Below are 16,233 nucleotides of genomic sequence, written 5' to 3'. Positions count from 1 at the left end.
CTGACTTTATACATCACTTGAAAATTAAGATTCCATAATTCCCTTAAATACCACCACAACTGGAGAATGTTATGGTACATTTAATAATTTTTTAAATTTTATTTTCAGTTCCACGTTATCTCCCTCCCTTTACTCCTCCCCCACTGGGAAAGCAAGAAATATGATACCCATTCTACATATGAAGTCATGAAAAACACATTTCCACATTAGCCATATTGTGAGAAAAAAAGCAAGAAAAATAAAGTTAAAAAAGAAAACAAACATGCTTCAATTTGCACTCAAGAATTCACTGGGTCTCTCTTTGGAGGTTGATTGCACTTTTCATCATAGGTCCTTTGGAATTGTCTTAGATCATTGTATTGATCAGAGTAGGTAAGTCTTTCACAGTTGATCATTGTTAAAATATTGTTGTTATTATAGTATGTTTACTAACGAATGACTACAATGAGAAGCAGTGGGGTAGAGTTGGTAGGTCTTGGAGTCTAGAGAGACCAAGATTCAAGTCCCACTTCTGACACATATTGGCATTTAACCTCTTTGGGCCCCTGGACACCTCTAACTTTCTAAGTTATAGAAGAGGTATTGATCTGAACCTGATATCTATGAAATCACAGGTATGGCCAACTCCCTGTTCCTCCCTCCCCACCCACCCCCAAACCACAAAGGCTGAAATATATCTTCGATCATAGCAGGCATACTTACAGGAGCCAAAGAAACGTCTTGAGGGGCTGGACGGAGGAGTGAGCTGGAGGAGTTTGGGATCGAAAAATGAGGTGAATGATGAGGTGGAAGAGGAGATGCTTTTGGATGACTTGTTTTTAGTACTTGCAACCTAGGATTCAAAGCAAGACCCATTTTGATTAGGAGGTGACAGTTAGAAGGAGGCAGTCCTCTCAGCTTGAGACGCACATAGCTAGAGGAATATAAGCTTTCAGCATTTGTAGTTTGACCTACCCTTCGAACCTGGAGCTGCATGCAGTGAGAGACTCTCTAGCCCTCTGGCTGGGGAGCATCAAGTCCTTAGAGCATGCATTTGCATCTAACAGAGCTAACAGTGGGGAAAAGGAATATACTAATTCTGCAGCCTGAACATGCAGCCCTAACATTGACTTATAGAAAAAGAAGTCCTGGGTGAATAGGGTGGTGGTGGGAGGGGGGAAGTAAGAGGAAGAATCCAAGATAGAGATGATGGGAAATTTGTACAAGATTTTGTACTTGGCATCAACTCTCAGTAGGGGGCACTGTGTTGGGTTGTCCTAATGCTGTTTGGTTTCATGATGGCTACCTACCCCTAAAGTGTCCCAAGGCATGTCTTGTTTTAAAAATGAAAGAAAACAAAAGAAAACCAAAATCAGTAATGGATGCCTTTAGGAATTTCATAATGTGCCTTGAGATAAATGGAGCCATGGGTGGAAATGTGGTATAGTGGAAAGAGTAATGGATTTGAAGTCAGTGGGTCTAGATCCCAGCTTTGCCACTAACTATGTGTGTGACCTCAAGCAAGTCACTTAACTTCTCTAGGTATCAATTTTCTATGTGCAAAATGAGTTGGTTGGCCTACTGGCCTCTAAAGGTCCCTTCTAGGTCTAGACCTAGGATCCTATGTGTGACCCTGGACAAGTCCCTTCCCCTCCCCGGGCCTTAGTTTCCTTCTCTGTAAAATGAGGGGTTGCCCTGGATGGCCTCTGAGGTCTCTGCTAGCTCTAAATCTAGATTGTATCACCTTGGACAAGTCTCTTCCTGTCCCTGGGCCTTGGTGTACAGTGAGGAGGTTGGGCTAGGTGGCCTCCAAGGTTCTTCCCAGATCTAGTTCTATGATTCCATGACCCTGAGATGTTCCAAAGCCAGCACTGTGATTCCCTGTTTTAAAAATCACATATCCTTACTCATTCTGCTCTGCCATGAACAAATGTTCCCTGGAATGGTCAGTCACTGTAGAAAGGGGTTGACTGGCTAGGCAATAGTTACTTAGAGACTGGTGATTTCTTTGCTTATAGGGATCTCACTAGTCAGGAAACTCCCTCTACCAGTGCAGGTTGGGATGTTCTCTGCAATTTCTTAGAGAGTGGACTAACATCCTGAGAAGTTAAGTGACTTGTCCAGGGTCCTTCAGCCAGTACATATCAGAGGCATGACTTGAGAGAATAATAATGCCCTTCATGTGAACAACACTACAAGGCCACTGAGTGCTTGCTGTGACAAACCTATTCTCCTACCAGTAGCTCCTATCTCACAGGGTTGCTGTGCAGTTCAAATCAGTTAATGTACATAAAGCACTTTCCAAGCTTCAAAGCCCCAGACAAGCTTCAGTTATGATAATATTAACATAATACAGGCATTGGCAGAAGGGATTTGAGCATGCTCAGGGCGCCATGGCTTCAATGGCACAAGTACTCCTCCTGTAGATTCCGAGAGCCCTCTGTGACTTTGTGAATTGCTGTGCTGAGCTGCTCTGTCAACCAGGCCCATGTGTGAAACCTTCCCAGAGCTTCTGAGGAGCTGGGGTCGCTTCCACATCATGATGAAGCATCAGAAGAGGAAGACTTCAGATACTAAAAACACTGTGGCCCTTTTGGAAAACCGATTCTAGGTGGGCTGGCGTCAGATACAATTTGTAAGGTTCAAGTCAAATAAATACCTGATGGAAGGAGCCAAGAATGCACTCTATCAAAATGGACAGAAAATAGTCAGAGAAGTTTTCTGTTTAAGTAGAACCAATCATGAAGGAGCTTTCAAGCTGAAATAGAGACATCCTACGTACCCTACATAGTACAAGGATGCAGCAGTGTCAGAGTAAACATGATACAGGCCTCGTAAATGATACAGAATGCCAGAAAGGTAAACTAAGGCACTTCCCTAATTCTAAGCAGGGCAAACCAGACCACCTGTGGCTGTTGTGGGACATTACTGGCAAACTAAGGAAAGGTGCCCAGGGGAGCTTTTGAGGCCAAACTAGCTTGAAGTCCTGGAAAATACTACCAGCCCCAGGAGGGATTTACTTCCAAGATGGGATTCAGGGTGAGTTAAATTGGCTAAGTCTAATAAAAGTCTGGTAAGAAGAGATTAGATTAAGCTATGATTGCTGAGAGCTGAAGATCATCAAAAGAGTACAGAATCATACTTGAGTATTTTTTAAAAGTTTCCTCAAAAAAAGTTTCCTCTATAAAATGATCTACTATGCTACCTCCTATTTGATACTTTGGGCTTTTAAAGTAGTTTTATTTTGGGGGAGGAGAGCCAAAAAGTATGCTGATCTCTTTAGTTAAGTGATCTTAACTTAAGTCTAAGTTAAGATAAATGCATCCTTTGGTCCTCTCAAGGCTCAGTTCAAGTGCCACTTCTTCCAGGAGACTTTCCCTGATGACCCCCATGGGTACTCCCCCCTGCCCAACTTACTTTGGATGTTGTTTGTCTCTGCTTATATGTTTATGGGGTGTTTGTTCCACGTGGTTTGAAAGGTCCTCGAGGGCTGGAATGATTTCATTTTTTGACTTGCATCCCCAGCACCTGGCACAGAGCTGGTGCTTAATAAATGCTTGTCAACTGGAATTGACTACCTCTGGCTGGAGAGGCAGCATGGCATCATGGGTGGAGAGCTGGCCTTCGAGTCAGGAGAGACCTGGGTTCAGGTCCCTCCTCTGACACATATTGGCCATGTGACCCTCAATGAGTAACTGCAGGCAACTCTGAAGATTCTAAGCAGCAGTGCAGGTGCCCATCTGCACTGGGACAGGGGATTCCTCACCTGGAGCACCCTCTGTTGATGAAATCACAATGCATAATCTCTAGCTGAAGCCTTCAAGTTAGGACAATGCAAAAAAGGCATCTGGTGCCATCAGGTGGGAGGATACCTAGTTGTAGATTCAGTTCTGTTTTCAAGAATGTATTTCTTGAAAGTTGAATCTGTAAACCTTACCATACGTGAGGATGACAGTAATGTCACGTTTGACCAAATGCTTCTTTTTGATTGACCATCTTCATAACAGCAACAAAAAACCTAAAGAGCAAAACCACATTTTTGTGGAGGGGGAATTCATCTAGGCCATAAAATATTTTATCTGGGGATGCTGATCAAATGTCTTTGGGGAGAAGTGCAGGTTTTAACTTTAAGTAAAAAGAAAACTGGAACTGCCCAAGGTGATAGCTGGGCCCCAGTAGGAAAGGGTGACCCAGGCCTGGCCTGTGTTTCCATCTTTCTCTCTCCCTCCCTTTTCCCTGTCCTTGGCTCTTCTCAGTTTATGGAGCTACTCTTCCATCTATCCCACAGTAGTTGTCTTTTTGAACCTTTTACTCATGCTTCTTCCACTAGAAGGGATTTCCCACCTATGAGATGAAATCCTTATGTTTATTTGCAGCCATTTGGTAGAGGCCTTGAGCCACTTCTAATGCTCATAAGCCTAGCTTTCAGTGGAGCATGTGGGCCTGGGAGAATATGGTTCAGTTGGTCTGGGGTCACTGAGCATTTCCATGTTAATTACAGCTATTACTGATTTTATGAGATGATTGATTTGTATATAGAAGGGGCACTGGGCTGGGACCTAGGAGACCTAAATTCACATACCACTTGTGTCATCTACAAGCCATATGGCCATGGCTGAGTTTTTCAGATGATAAGGCCTGGGCCCAGGAGTTGTGCCGCAGAGCAAATGAGAGATTGGTGGGAAAGTGCTCAAGGACATGAAAAGGGCTGTGTGAATTTCAGATGGTAGATCACCACTCTTTTCTCCTGTCTCTTTGTATTGGGGAAATCTCCAGGGCTTTTAGAGCAATTTTTTTCAATTGACCTGTTGGTCAATGAAAGGCAGTTCAATCAGTCTAGGCCTTGGCTGAAGATGAATTTGTCATTTCTCACCTGGTGCTGTGGTACATGATCCTTTAGAATTTCCTTTCTCAATTCCTCATTACAGCATCATAAACCACATCACCAAGTGAGAAGTGACAAATTTGAGATGGTTGAACTAGATATGGCCCCATTTTAGAAAGAAGGAAACCGAAGACCAGGAAGATGGGAGAGGAAGTGATTTGCTCAAGGTAACTGGATTATTATAGCTGGAGGCAGTGTTGATTAATGAAATGATTGCTGAGTTTGTGGGTCACTGGACCTGAGTTTGAATCCCAGCTCTGCTGTTTATTAACTTGTGACCTTGGGCAAGTCATTTAACCTCTCTGGGCCTCAGTTTCCCCATCAGTAAAATGAGGGGTTGGGCGAGATGATCTCTAAGGTCTCTTGTTGCTCTTTATCTATGATTGTGTGAACTATACGAGAAGGATGTCTGTGCCCATGCCAGCGTGAGGCAATTGCCACCAGGTACAAGTGATAAGGCCCAGTCACACACCCTTTGTCAGGGAAAAGAAAACAAGAGACAGACAGGTCCTAACATCTCCTTCATTTAGGCAAAGGACTCTTAGCACAATCAGGAAGGCAGCAGCTATCACCAAATAGCCTGAGAGAGGGTCTCAACCTCTCTCTCCCTTGGAGGCTGCCTGTAGCAAGCTTATAAAAGCAGAACTAGCTCAGGCTATTTGGCTGGTGTTTCTAAGCAGGCTCCAACACTACAGAGTTGACTGACTTATTGGAAGGAAGAGCAGGGGAGTAAGGTGAACTGACTGTGTGGCACTGTGTGTAGCTGCCTGTGTGAAGCTCTGTAGTCTCGTTACCTCTGCCATTTTTTCCTGTGGGATCCTCACTTTCTCAGGAAAACTCGAAAAAGCTCTCTACACTCACTTCCTCTCCTCTCACTCTCTTTTAAACCTTCCATAGTCTGACTTCTGGCCTCATCATTCAACTAAAACTACTCTCTCCAAAGTCATCAATGATTTCTCAGTTGCAAAATCTAATGGTCTGTGTTTGATTCTCATCCTTGATCCCTCTGTAGCACCTGAAACTGTTGGCCACCTTTTCCTCCTGGATTCTCTCTCCTCTCTAGGTTTTCATGACACTGTTCTCTCCTGGTTCTCCTCCTACCTATCTGACTGTTTCTTCTTAGTCTCCTTTGCTGATACTCCAACCATATTGTGTCCCTTCACTGTGAGGTATTCTCCCAGGCTCTATCCAAGATACCCTTCTCTTATCTCTCTACTCTCACTTGGTAACCTCATCAGCTCTGAACTGGACTTCCAACAGGTATCTCAAACTCAATATCTCCCAAACCAAAACCCATTACCTTTCCTCTCAAACCTTTCCTTTTTCCAATCTTTCCTATAGCTGTCAAGGGTGCCATTGGAACAAGACTTCTGTGTTCTCCTTGACTCCTTACTCTCACTCACTCTACATATCCAATCAGCTGCCAAATCTTGTCATTTCTACCTCTCCAATATGTCCCCTAATTTCCAATCACATCACCACCACCTTAATTTAGGCCCTTATCACCTCCTACCTAGACTATTGGAATAGCCTCCTATTTGGTCTCCCAACTTCAGGTCTCCCTTCCTCTAATCTGTCTTCATACAGCTGCCAAAGTGATATTCCTAAAGCACAGGTCTGATCCTGTCCCACACCTACTCCTACTCAACAAATTCCTATGGCTTCCTATTACCTCTAGGATCAACTATAAGCTACTCTGACCTTTAAATCTCTTTACAACCTGACCCATTCCTACCTTTTCAGTCTTTGTACATATTATTCCCCTCCATATGCTCTTTGATTTAATCACACTGGCCTATTTGCTGCTGCATACACAATTTTCCATCTCTGTATCTATGCAGTGGCCCTCATGACCAGAATGTACCTCCTCCTTCCATCTACTTCTTAGAAGATCTAGCTTCCTTTAAGACTTAGCTCAAGCTTTATCAACTACTTGAAGCCTTTTCTGCTGCCTCCAGCTACTAGTGCTTCCCCCAAAAAACTTGCTTGCATATATTATGTATACACTTGTCACCCCACTAGACTGTAAGCTAATTGAGGGAAGAGATACTGACTTTTGTCTTTGTATTCCCAGCACTTAGCACAGTACCTGGCCCGGGGTAAGCACATCATAGATCTTTACTGATTGACTCATTTCCCTGTCTCAGATATATCCTTGGGGAGAATCTGTACAGTGGGGTTTGTACTACAAAGCATAGGAGAACTTAGCCACAGCATGCACCAGAAGGCTAAGGCAGCATTGACCTTTTGTCATCAATGGCTGCTTCCTTGAAAACACCTTTGAACCCTTCCTTATTCTCTAGCGTGTGACTATGCCAGAGGTTGTAGGATCCTGATAGATGGTACTGACACATACACATTTAGATTAAGATCTTTCTCCCTCCCCGCAAAACAAACAAACAAAAAAACCCCTACCTTTAAGGATATCACAAATGCTACACTGAATTGGGTTACTGATCAGTCAGCCTAGAATTTGTCTCTGATACTGACACAGAAGAACATGAACCTCAAAAAAGTTGGGAAATGTTTAGGGAGTGCTCCTCTTTGCCCTGTAATGACATGCTCTGGATCGATGGAGTCATGTAAACCCTCCTTGACCCCATTTATTTTCAGCAAACAGTTTTTCAACTGTAAAAGCATCTTTTCAAATATGTTTTAATTAAAACCGAATGTATCTGTAGACATAGCCTCAAACATGTGATTCAGTGAGGAAGAAAAGCAAGCCAAGAGATGGGGTTTTGTCCCTGAAAGCATGGAGGAGCCAAGGGAATTGCAACAGGGAAGGTATAATTTCCCCAGCTAATATTAAAAGTGTTCACGGCATTCAGGGGAACTGCTGTCCTCCTGTTGGGAAGGGCTGTTGATCACATACAAACGGAAATTTACAATGACTAAGAACTCATTTTCACCCCTTCTCAAACAGTTAGTTTTACCTTTGATTCAACTCCTCTGCTTTTGGCTTTCCTCTCTGGTCCCTTTGGGGCCCTTGTCCTTGGGAAATCCAATCCTCCATTGCTTAAGTGGTGCCTGGTAACAAACTCCAATTAATGAAAAGAAGAAACCCAGCAACAAACACATCTGGAAAGAAGCTCACTAAATAGCACTGGGGTGCGACTTAACAAGGCCCAGCTATGCTGCTTCAGTGTGTACACTTTGATATTAGCCTAGAGGGAGACCAGAGACAAGACAAATTTCTTAGAACTCACAACACCCACGGTTTCGAATGCTTAGGTATTCGTGTTCCCAGCAGCTGCTTAAAAAAATAAACCAGAAAAAAAAAAACCCAAACCAACAATTCCCAACTAAATGAAGGAGACCCCTGTCAATGTTGGGCCAGAATCAGCCCATAGACACCCAATGCCATAGGGAGATGGAGCTAGTATTCCCTTTTGGGACTGGAATGTATTTGCTCTGTAGCAAATATCATCATTTCCCATAAATGAAAGGCCCTTTCACGTATTGTCCACTTTGCATGAGGGACCCAGTTCCTATTTTAAGCAGTGCAGCTGAGTTGGCCTTCTTTCCTCCTACTTAACTGATAGTATGCTAACCCATCCACTTTTCCTACCTCACAGGATTTAGAGCTGGGAGGGACCTTAGCAATTTGAGCCTTTTTACCCTTAGATTTGCAATAATCCTGTTGCTTTAGTATCTATTTCCAAGGTGGTAATAATGAGAATATATAACTGTGCCATCACACAAAAAAGCTGCTGTTGAATGATAAAGTAAATGGGAAATGCTGGTCTAGAATATATGTGCCACACTTTGTATAATACCTAGATTTCTTCTTGATTTCACATAAACTGTAGCTGGTGATTCTTTTTGTAATGGGATCACAATTGATCTTTTATATGAATTTAGATATATTGGCTTTGCTTAAAGTGAGGTGCACATATGGAGCAAATCATGGTAGAGTTTGTCAGTCTATATTAGCCTATACCTTCAAAAATCTATTTCTCATGTACCACCCTCCCTTCTTTGCTGAAGGAGGGGATAGAGGAGTGAGGAGATGGGTATGGAAGACTGCATTATATCATCACACTTTGTTGATGGCTTGGTTAGTTTGACCGCAATTTTTTTTTTGCCCCTACCTCTTTCAAAAAGAATGCCTGTTTTATATATAAGGCAAAAGTTTTAAACTCTTTTTTGATATCCTGGATCCCTTTGGGCAGTGTGTGGTGGAGTCTATGGATCCTCTTCTCAGAATAAAAATTTTAGACACAGAAAATAAAATACATAGGATTATAAAGGAAAGCAATCTAGTTTTGAACTTTGTTAAAAAGACTTATTCTAAGAGATGGGAGCAGGGAGGGAAGGGAAGGGATGTATCAGAAATAATGATGATGTAAAAACAAAATATATCAATAAAAATTTTAAAAATATGAAATTTATTTCTCTACATGCCTCCCCCCTCTTTTATAAGTTTTCCTGAGAAATCTCAGAAAAGGAAGAGAGAAAAACTGCAAAAGAAGATCTGAGTCCAGATCCCATCCATGTCACTTACTAGCTATATGACCATGAACAATTTTCTGGGATAACAATCCCTGTCCTACTAAGCAACGAGGGGGTCATGAGGAGGAGTAGATAAGAACATTTGTGCAAAAGCTCTTGAGGACCTAAAAAGGCCTTTGTAAATTTCAGGTGAATCAGAATGAATTAGCAACAGTGGAGGATTTCTTTACAAATATGTGAGTGTGTATGTACAAATGTGTGTGTGTGTGTGTGTGTGTAATTTACATGAACAAATCTAGTGTTAATGATTTTCTAAAAAGAGACTTTCAATGGTTTCTAATGTTCTTTTAAAATATTTTAAATTCCAATGGCCATGAACAAATATAAATATGAAAATACTGTGTGTTTAGAGTAAAAGAAGAGGGCCAGTATATGCTCCAGAGAGCTGGTGATGTGTCCAGAGCACTAAGTTGACAAATGCTGAAAGCAAGGCAGACAAACAGGGGAACAGGGCAGGCCCAGCACCGCGTGGAACCCCAAGAGGGGCCCTGTGGGCATATCCCGAGCTCCAGAAATATCTAGTGGTGACAGTAAATTTTGCAATTAACTTGTCTGCAGCAAAATGAGAACTTCTGTTCATGAATATGGGGGATTTGTTTTCCAAACTGAAAATAGCACCTTTTTCTTGCTGCTGTATTCATTTCAGAGAACCACAGTGTACAGGTTGTGAGCTGCCACGTCTTCTCGATCCTCAAGTCTTTTAAGACTTCAGAGTACAAATTAGCAGGTAAAAGTGGCTCTTATACAAACATCGGGATAGGAAGGATGTGGAATAAAGTTGGTAGGGCCAATCTTGCTAGTACTAGTACACTAAAAATGCCCCATTTTTCTTCTACTGCGCCTTCTGCTCACACCTCAGGGACTCATTCCATCATGTTCAGGAGCATGTGATTACTATACTCAGGGTGTGGGTCCCCCTAAGGATGGTAAGTAAGGTGCAGTTTTAGACTTAATGATTCCTGCCCAAGTGAATACTGCCTCAAGTAGCTTGCTCTCCAAATCTCAACCTTGGTCAAAATGGTTCCTGGCAAGGAATCCATAAGTAGAGCAATACTTGTTCCCCAATCCTGTGGCAAAGATAGAAGTTAAGGTTCCTGGCTGGCTGTGCTTGTGCAAGAAAAGGCACCCCATATCAAATAGTTGAAAGATTGGGCAATCTGCCAATTGAGAAAAATGGCCCCAGAAAATGGACAGGGCCCTGCAAGGATAATACACTGCAACTACCTATTGCTCATTGGTTGGACTCTGTGGTAGCTAGAGGGAAAACAGATCATCCATCATTTAGAGATGGATTGTGAGAGCTGGATGATGGCTCCTGTAGAGAGGGTTAAGCCAGTGATTCATGTGAAGAGGAAAATACCTGTTGGTATGCTTCTGCTGTCATTTCTTACGTGGGGAAAGTCTACTTTCAGACCTTTGGTTTCTGGTTTGTGTTCAGAATAGCAAACAGAAGCCAGAGGGAAGCTGGGAACTGTCTTCTCAAATCACCTGAGCAAATGCAGGTAGTGTGCCATGTGTTTTTGCTGCAAGTGACTATTAACTAGTATTTGTGGAGTTGGGGGGAAAGGTAGAAGGGAAAAACTCACACCATATTACACTCTGCTGGACCCTTGCTACCCTCTGGAGGCAGGTACAAGGGAAAAAGCAAAGAGAGAGTCTTGAAGAGAACTCAGGACCTAGGGAGTGAGCTCAGCTTTGTCAGCTTGCCATAGAGTATGACTCCCCTAACAAGAGTTCATCATTTTGAGACCCTATCAATTGATCATCTTGAGTCCCCTGTGTTCTAGTAAGATGCCAGTGGGCATACCTAACTTTTGGGGAAGGTGTCCCTCAGATGCCTTTGAACAAGCACTCATGCCCTGTAATCTCATCAAGCTGAACTGGGGAACTGATCACATTGTTAAGAGACTGTTAAGAGTTAAGATAAAAAAAAAAGTTAAGATCAACAACCCCCCCTACATTATTTTATTTTATCTTATTTTTGGCTAGGCAATGGGGTTAAGTGACTTGCCCAGGGTCACACAGCTAGTAAGTGTCTGAGGCTGGATTTGAACTCAGGTCTTCTTGACTCCAGGGATGGTGCCCTATCCACTGAGCTACCTACCTGTCTCTTTTTAAATACTATAATATATACTATGTGTTTAATATTGGTTGCTTATGGGGAGAGATTCTTACATAGAAAAAAATGGGCCCTGAGCACTAACTTGAGTAAATACAAACCCAACGTAAGGTAAGCAATTTATCATAGTATGACCACAGAAGAAAGTGTAGAGTTGAGGTAGCTCAACCACCTATCTGATGTAGAAAGGGCATTTATAGGCACTACTTGAATACTTCAAATGACAGGAAACTTACTGTCTACTAAAATAGAATATGCCTATTTAGCCAATTCTGATTGCTAGGAATTTGGTCTTTACATTGAACTGAAACCTGATTTCCTGTCATTTTCACTCCTTGTGTCTGGTTCAGCACTCTTATGCAAATCATAATGCCTCATTCCTTTTCATGACAGCCCTTCAAATATTTGAGGACAGTTGTGGGGAACAGTGGTATGAAAAGAGCACTGAACGTCGAGTCAGAAAATCTGGATTCCCATTTCAGCTCCGTGACTTGCTAGCAGCATCTAACTTCAGACAAGTCATATCACCTTTGGGGGATTTCTCTTAGATAATCTCTAAGGTACATCCCAGCTCCAAATCCTTATAGTTGTCCCTCCTAGCTCTTCTCTCTTCAGGCTAAACAGTCCCAACTTCATCAAAATGATCCCCTCCCTACGCTGATTGCCGTCTTGCATTTTAGCTTCCTAGAATGCCTCATAAAAGTGTGGCCCTTCAAAGTATTCATAATGACTTTACTGAGCAGAGTAGTTCAAGGCTATTTGGAATGGAACTATTCTGACTGAGGACATCCTAGGACATCCTGAATACATGCATTCATACGGGCCAATGCCAATACTGTCAGAAGAAAGAGAAGAGGCACACATCTGAAATCTAGAGTCAAACTGCAAATGTGCACAAGTCATATACAATAAGCAGAGCTCAAAGCTTCTGTTAGTGCATCACTGGCCAGTCGGTTAGTCTCTACTACTGTTTGTCCTCTCCTGTTAGGATGCAGATAATATTGGAAAGCAAAAGAACCAACCTTGAGTAATAGTATTCTTCCTCGTCACTGCTAACAATCTCATCACTGGAGGATGAAAATTCGGAGGCTTTTAAGAACAGTTTGATATTATCTCTTCCCCTAAGGAAACCAGGAACCTGTGAGAACAAGGAAAATCACTGAAGTTGCTCTTTGCTTCAGGGTGGGAAAGATTGTACAGGCTTTAAAAGTCCATTCCAAATATTTCCCACTCAAATGTAAATTCCACCTCCCTGGACAGAGTCAATATTTGACCGAGGATGAAATACCCAAACATCAATGTTAAGGCAAGTTTACATGTCCCCAAATGGAGGGAGCCATCATTTATTCAGTCATTTTGTGCCTTGTGGCCCTCCTGGAAAGGAAGGCTGTCTGCACAGGGTATTCAAGGCAGTCAAGCAGATGGGAAGCAATAGGACATAATGGAAGGAGAACTGGATGGAGGGCAGGATATTAGTCCCAGCTCTGCTGATCACTCACCAAGACGCTTTGGGCAAGTCCCTTCCCCTCCTGGGCCTCAGTTTCCTCCCTGTAAAATGAGAGGACTGGACTAACTGGCCTCTGAGGTCCCTTCCAGCTCTAGAGCTAGGATCCAATAAGTGACCTTGAGCAAGTCCCTCGCCCTCCCTAGGCCTCAGTTTCCTCCTTTGTAAAATGAAGGGGTTAGACTAGATAGTCTCTGAGGTCCCTTCCAGCTCTAGAGCTCAGATCCACTGAGTGATCTTGGGCCAATCATTTAACCTCTTGGGCCTTCAATTTCTCCATCTGTAAAAAATAAGAGTGTTGGATGAAGGGCCTCTGAGATCCCATCAAGCTCTAGATCTGGAGTCCTATGACCAGATGACTTCTAACTTTCCTTCAAACTCTAGATCTAAGGTGCCTTCCAACTGCTCTTTCTCACTGAAGTGAATTATGGTGATTCGTCTGGACTAACATAGCTAACTAGGTACTTTGGGAGGGGCCTTATACACAGCCCCATTTGACTTTCTGTTTGGCTCCCAGACAAAGTGAACTCAAAACCTTCATCTGAGGTCCAGGAATGGCTGTCTCTCTTAGAGATTTCCCCTCTCTAGTTTTGCCACATTGCAGGTTGCATCCAGTGACATGAAGGGGTATCCTAAATATCTCAAAAAAGTTCTCCAAAAAAAATCCCTTTAGGTTGAAAAATAAATATATGCCCCACTGCACTTTCTGGGCCCAGGAGAGGCTGTTGCAAAAACAAACCAAAAATAATAGGGTGTCACAACTCTCCAAAGATCGGATAACCTTGGATTTATAGAAGTAAAGGTCCATTTAATGGTTTGTAAGTATCTAACTTTTTCTGCTCTAGTCTTTGAGGTTAACCTAGGAAGTATCTGAGGGTTGGCTTCTAATAACAAAGTGATCCATCTTTACCCACAAATATTTTCTATTGAACAGAAGAACATGGAAAGCAAAACAAAATGAGGGGCTGAGATATGATCATCTTTAAGGTTCTTTCTGGCTCTAACCTTGGATGGGCTTATGAAATCCTTTTTTCCATTTCAGTTTTAATTGTAAATCTTTCATCTCCCAGGGTAACCTAACAATAAGTAATCTTTCTTAAAGAATTTATGCTCCTCGAATAAACAAGGTTCTTTCATTGCTGCCTGCTGCCAGGGAGGTGGCAGTATGGTACAGTAGGGAAAGGAAAGTCTCTGCTCTGCTCCTTAGCATCTGTGTGATCTCAGACAAGCCACAATCTCTCTGGGCCTCAGTTTCCTCTTCTGAAAAGAAAAATGAAGTTAATATCTTTTTTCATAGGATTGTTATGGGGAAGGGGGATTCAATTTGTATTTCTTCATTACACTTAATCCGGTGTCTGGCATGCAGCAGAGATTAATGAATGCTGGGGGATCAATTGATTGGTTGGCCCCAGAAGGAAGAGCTAGGAGAAAAAAACATTTGAGCTTTCCAAAAGTGGGTTGCCTTGGGATCTGGTGAGCTAGCTCCGTTCTGCCGGAAGTTTTCAAGTGAAGGCTGGATTACCACTTGTTGGGATTACATAGAGGGGACTCCTATGTAAGTGTCTTTGGATCCTGCCTTATGGCTTTGGGTGTCCCTTTCAACTCTGAGGTTTCAGTAATTCATAGGATCATAATATTTTGAGTAGGAAAAGAGCACATGGTCCAACTTGGGTCATTTTACAGATGAGAAAACTGAGGTCCAGAAAGAAGGACTTAGACAAAGTCATACAGCTAGCAAGCAGTAAAGTCAGGATTCAAATCCTGATTTCACATCTTTCTCTGACACTACGCTGCCTTCCTTGCTGTGAAGTTTCATAGAGGATCATAAATCTAGAGCTGGAAGGGACCTTAGAAACCATCAAGCTGACCCATCTCACTTAACGGAGGAGGAAATTGAGGCCCAGGGAGGTTAAGTGAATTGTTCAGGGTTATATAAGCACTGTCACAATGTGAGGATCGAATAATCATACAACTCAAGCCAAAAGGGACCTCTGAGGCGGGCCAGTCCAACTCCTTTATTGGACAGAGAAGGAAACCGAGGCCAACCTCAAGAAGTGAGGTGACTGGTCCAAGGTTAAATATGGATTTTCAAAGGTTATGTCAGCGGAGGCTTTCACTCAAATAGGCTGAAAAGTATAGGCCTGGAGATGGACTATGTCTCTTCTACACACCTAAGAGTGCTCATCACCAGACTACCTACACAGCAATGTACCTTTTTAGCCATGTCCACTAGTGATATCTGTCTCCTAAATTATAGGGGTGGGAGGATGCTATAACCTGGGCTGGCAGATGGAGTAAACAGGATGATGAAATCACAAACCATGGAAGTAGTGAATGAACAGTGATAATGATAACAGGTAAAAATCAATCAAGAAACAAAGGAAAAGAAAACTTACTATGATTTGTACTGGTGGAGGGGCACTTTCGCCATTTTTGTACAGTGGCTCCAGGGCCCTGGTCAGGGGAAGTTCAGGCCTAGAAGATCCTGTGGATTGCCCAAAACAGAATTAGTGACAGTGTTGATGTCACTTTCCTTTGCACCCATTCAATATCCCCAAAGCATCCCTACAGGACAAGAGTGTTCCTTTGATTCTCTCTGAAAAGCATTCAGGACATGTCACCAGGCTAAGTTCTCAGGGGCTGGCAGCAGCAGTGAACCTCTCTGCAATGACTACTTCCTGCTGCCTGAGAAGGTAGGTGTGCAGGTCCTCTCTCAGACCACTGAGCAGGAAGAAAGAGAGGGATCCAATAAAGCAATAGCTTTCAACTTTTGCCTTTCCCTCCTCCCAAGAATCTGACAGAACCCAGAAGTAGTTGCTGCTAAGTGGGTAAGAAGAAAGACCTAACCTAGGATGATTGGACACCCTATTTTGGCTGGGACAATTCCAATTTTAGACAATCTCTACCTGGTCTTCTTATTCACAAACAATTGAATGCTTTACTGTGGTTTTGTGAACTACCATGATGTAAGATAAATTGGCACTCAGGGCCACTTGCCTAGGTGTCCAGTCCTTTGTCATGGAGTAGATTTGACTCTGGAAAAGCTGCTTTCTAGCCTAACAGGGCATCAAGTTGCTTTGCAGCAGGGAAATGGAGGTTTACAAAACATGTGGGGCTGAGGGGACCTCCTGGGTTTGGGTTTACTGGTACCAGTCTCCCTCTCACCATTATCCACTACCCCAGAGAGGGAGGGCTTAGTAGGAGCAGGGCAAGGAGCAAATTTTTTGCATATAT

The 16,233-nt window shown here is 42.8% G+C and overlaps 1 protein-coding gene across 2 annotated transcripts in view; it reads right to left on the bottom strand.

The window, feature by feature from the left end:
* Positions 1-16,233, bottom strand: part of LOC110200036 (mitogen-activated protein kinase kinase kinase kinase 4-like) — a 233,465-nt gene that overhangs the window by 41,976 nt on the left and 175,256 nt on the right. The window contains exons 18-22 of one of the 2 annotated variants that reach the window (XM_078148062.1): positions 15,396-15,484; positions 12,518-12,633; positions 7,798-7,891; positions 3,917-3,997; positions 703-832 (exon numbers count right to left, since the gene is read on the bottom strand). In XM_078148062.1, coding sequence (XP_078004188.1) covers positions 703-832; positions 3,917-3,997; positions 7,798-7,891; positions 12,518-12,633; positions 15,396-15,484 — 510 coding nt within the window. The remainder of the gene's footprint in view (positions 1-702; positions 833-3,916; positions 3,998-7,797; positions 7,892-12,517; positions 12,634-15,395; positions 15,485-16,233) is intronic. The other variant, XM_078148063.1, reaches the window with a different exon arrangement.

Source organism: Phascolarctos cinereus, unplaced genomic scaffold (assembly GCF_003287225.1).
Source record: "Phascolarctos cinereus isolate Bilbo 61053 unplaced genomic scaffold, phaCin_HiC Scaffold_8;HRSCAF=390, whole genome shotgun sequence".
NCBI lineage: Eukaryota > Metazoa > Chordata > Mammalia > Diprotodontia > Phascolarctidae > Phascolarctos > Phascolarctos cinereus.
This window is presented reverse-complemented; position numbering and strand designations above follow the sequence as displayed.